The sequence below is a fragment of the Apaloderma vittatum genome, unplaced genomic scaffold (genome assembly GCF_000703405.1).
Source record: "Apaloderma vittatum isolate BGI_N311 unplaced genomic scaffold, ASM70340v1 scaffold24821, whole genome shotgun sequence".
Classification (NCBI taxonomy): domain Eukaryota; kingdom Metazoa; phylum Chordata; class Aves; order Trogoniformes; family Trogonidae; genus Apaloderma; species Apaloderma vittatum.
Window position 1 is genome coordinate 7,082 of NW_009701121.1, and position 3,901 is coordinate 10,982.

At 51.4% G+C, this 3,901-nt stretch overlaps 1 protein-coding gene across 1 annotated transcript in view; it reads left to right on the plus strand.

Moving 5' to 3' along the window:
* Nucleotides 1-1,912, plus strand: part of AK4 (adenylate kinase 4) — a gene marked incomplete at its 5' end in the record, with an annotated part of 4,655 nt that extends 2,743 nt beyond the window's left edge. Inside the window, 2 exon segments of the mRNA XM_009879046.1 lie at nucleotides 1-92; nucleotides 1,762-1,912. The exon segment at nucleotides 1-92 is cut by the window's left edge and continues 33 nt beyond it. Coding sequence (XP_009877348.1) covers nucleotides 1-92; nucleotides 1,762-1,912 — 243 coding nt within the window.
* Nucleotides 1,913-3,901: the final 1,989 nt, after the last annotated feature.

Consider the following 3,901-nt stretch of genomic DNA (forward strand, 5'->3'; position numbering starts at 1 on the left):
CTGGTCCAGTGCGAGGATGACAAACCCGAGGCTGTCGCTGCCCGGCTCAGAAAATACAAAGATGCTGCAAAGCCAGTAATAGAGTTGTACAAGTGAGTTGGACTGTGCAAATAAGTCATGATGTGCCTGTAAAAACAGGCACGAGTGCTGTTTCTGCCAGCCAGCCCCATGCCCCCAGCCTAACAGCCCAAGGAGACTCAGCACAGCCCTGACGGATTTTGGGGGGCAGATCACTGCACTCAGTGGCACAAAGCCCAGCCCCTCATTGCAACTGGGCCCTGGCCCTGTTTGGAGGGAGTGGGCTGATGTAAAGAGGCTCACAGCTCCTGTGAATTTGCTGGGCTCAGCAAAGGGCTTTGCTGGTGCTGGTGGGGAGATTTTTTCTAGAATCACAGAATCAAGTTTGAACAGACCCCTGGGATCATCCAGTCCAATCATTAACCCAGTTCTACAAAGCTCCCCCCTAAACCAGCTCCCCCAACACCACATCTAAACGACCTTTAAACACCTCCAGGGATGAGGACTCCACCACCTCCCTGGGCAGCCTGTGCCGATGGCTGACTGCTCCTGCCGGGAAAAAAATGTTCCTACTGCCCAGTGTAACCCTGCCCTGTTGCAGTTTGAAGCCGTTCCCTCTTGTTTTATTGCTAATTAACTGGGAGAAGAGACCAGCCCCAACCTCTCCACAGCGTCCTGTCAGGCAGTTGAAGAGAGCGATGAGGTCTCCCTGTCTGGCTGCAAATCTCTCCTGCCACCCAGCTCCACCACACAGGGTGGGAGGCCTATTTGCTTTGGAGAGGTGTTATGAAACCCAAGCAGTTAAGAGTTTTAGCTTCCTTTTAGAATCCTAGAATCGTTTAGGTTTGAGAAGATCCTTGAGATCACTGAGTCCAACCGTTAACCCACCGCTGCCAGGCCCACCACTGACCCGTGTCCCTGAGCACCAGTTCTCCACGGCTTTTAAATCCCTCCAAGGATTGCGACTCCATCCCTGCTCGGGGCAGCCTGGCTGCACAACCCTTTCCATGAAGAAATATTTCCTAATGTCCAATCTAAACCTTCCCTGGTGAAATCTGAGGCTGTTTCCTCTTGTCCTGTCACTGGTTACCTGGGAGAAGAGCCTGACCTTCACCTCACTACACCCTCCCTCCAGGTAGTTGTAGAGAGCGAGAAGGTCTCACCCGAGCTCACATGGGTCTGCTGGGATCACAGACATGTTTCAGGGCTTCTCCCTTCTGCGCTCGTGGTTGTTCAAGGCAGTGGTCCCCTGGCCGAGGTGGGAATAGCTGGATTGCTGCAGGGTGGTAATCCACTGCTAAAAAGGAGTGAGCGCCCAGGAACATTTTTTAAAGCAGAAGTGGTCCATGGAGGGGGGCAAAAGTGCCCTTGCAGGGGAGATGGGAGAATTGGGGCCCTGAATTTCCCACTCGTTTAAACACTTGGAGATATTCTGCTGATTTACGTTCGTAAAGTGCTTCAGAGAGTGAGGAGGTGTCTTTAGGAGGCTGAGCTGTTGTCCTGGGTAAGGTGGGTATTCATAGTTATCTGGGTTCAGCTCATCCACATGCGAGTTCATCCCAGTGAACTCTGTGAACAGGAGCAGCTGCCAGCCATCCCCATTATCACCGCAATTTCACCCAAAAAGTCGTCGGTGAGCTTCCAGCCTGACCGGGCTGTCCCCTGCCAACAGGCAACCTGTCTGCAAACGTCCCTGTCCCGGGGAAGAGCTGGTGCTGACTTCTCCTCCCATCTCTCTTCCAGGAGCAGGGGCATCCTTCACTCCTTCTCGGGGACAGAGACCAACAAGATCTGGCCGTACGTTTACACCCTGCTTTCCAGCAAGATCCCTCCCGTGCTCTCGGACGAGGAGAACTAAACAGCTTGTGCCAAGGACCAAGAGTTAATTCAGTAACGGATTTGGTTTCTCCGCGTGGTGCTGGAGCTGCGCTCGGATGAGGCGATCGTGCCCTATCTAAAGTCCCTTTCCCTGGGTGACATCGGTGGATACATGGTTATAGCCAATATCAGGGCAAAAAGATCTTTGCTTGTGAGGTCAAGTCTGCTAGAATAAGTTGAGGGGTTATTTTTCTCATTTGGGGCTATAGAGTGTTTCTGCCTAAGGTCCAAGTACACGCACAGATCAGTGATGCAAACCTGGGTAAGGATCGCACCAGGTTTACACCACTTGCCACGATGTCCATGCCACTCCCATCGAAACCCCGGGCTCTCTTTGAGCCTACATTGTGCCATCCCGTTGTTCCACAGTACCATTTACTGCAGATTACTCTCTGGTGTTGGGGTTGGTTGGTTGTTTTTTTTCCTATAAATTATTTTCTACTCAATTTATTTCTCAGAGGAATAAACCTCTGAAAAGCAAGACTTAGCCCAGTGGGAATTGGTGAGCAACATGGAAAATGTGCATGCTACAAAGCTGAGAAATGTGAGGATCATGTTTCCAGCATTAATACACGTAAAAGAGGGAAAACATGGGAGGTAAAACATGCACTTGTGCTTCTCCCGTAGGGCAAGGTGAAGCCCCTGTTACAAAATCCTGCTGTTTTCATGAGATGCTGTGACACTGAGCAGGATCTGTGCAGGGTATGAGTTGCACTCCTTCGTGCTTACTGTGTTTATAGCTCTTACTACTATGAGATGCAGTCATGCTGCAAGAGTTTTCTCCCAAAGGTTTGTTTTCACACATGCTTCAGTTTTGGGGAGAAATCAAGTCATTCCTTCTTCTGTGCTGCCTTTGTCCCTGAGGTCCCCAGGAGATGGGGCGTTCCCGTCGCAGCTGCAGCATCCCTGGCAGAAGCAGCTCCATCCCCACGAACTCCCAGAGCTTTTTCTTCCTCGGGACATATGCAGGGGCTGCCGAGGGCTGTGTCCAGACTTTTTCCCCAAAAATTTACAGCAGCATCTGAGTTCCTCTTGCTCAGGAACTTCATGGATGGGTGGAGTGGCTTGTCTCAACTGGAAGTACTGTAACCCTCTTCGGTGGTAGGATGCAGTACCTAAGCGACGGGGACGTTCTTCATCTCATTGAGTTGCCTTATTTTATAGATTATATGTTTAAGGGGGAAAAAAAAAAGCAAGATGTGTATTTTTAAAGGTTTTTTAAAAAGTGCTGAATTTTAGCATCACCTGTCAGGAACTGGGCACAAAGCTGCTTGCGTTCGCAGAGCCCGCTGCGATCTGCCATGGGTGGCTCCGTAGGTGCTCACTTTGATTAATTAGAGCAGCCTGGGCAAGTTTCGTTCGCCGAAATGTCCCTTGTTTTTATTTTTGCTTGGCGGGGAAGAGGAGCCGACTGGCTTTTTTAGGGTTGCACAGGCTCCGTGTGCGAAGCTCCAGCACATCCCTGGGAGTTTTTTTCCTCCACCCGCATCCTCGTTTGCTCTGCCCTGGTGCTGTCCTGATAACAGAGCCAGAAGCCATTGGGCATCTGCTGAGCAAGATCTCTGCCCACGTGCTGCCTGCTCCGTCGCCCGCCTGCAGCCGAACGCCGCGATGCGGCGGGAGCATCCCTCTCCCCACGGGAATTTCCTGAGTGGGAGCGAAGGGACCTGTCACTGCCGTCTCTGGGGGCCTTGCCACCCGCCTTGGAGCTCCCAGGCTGGGATGAAATCCTATTCAAAAAAGATTTTTTTCCCACGACCCTTGGGGTCATTTTTTTAAACACAAATCTAGAAATAGCCAAAACATGTGCGTGCTGGTTTCTTTCTAACACTGTTGGGTGGGAGGGGAGGAGATGACGAGTGGTTTTTTAGGCTATAAAAGCAGCCTGGCTGTGGCGGGCAGCTCTGCTGGGCAGGAGGTGCTGCTCCTTGCTTTCCCTTGCCTAATTCTTGCATCTCCATCTTTTCCTGCTGCAAAATGCCTCCCACAGAGAGGTTTGCCCCAA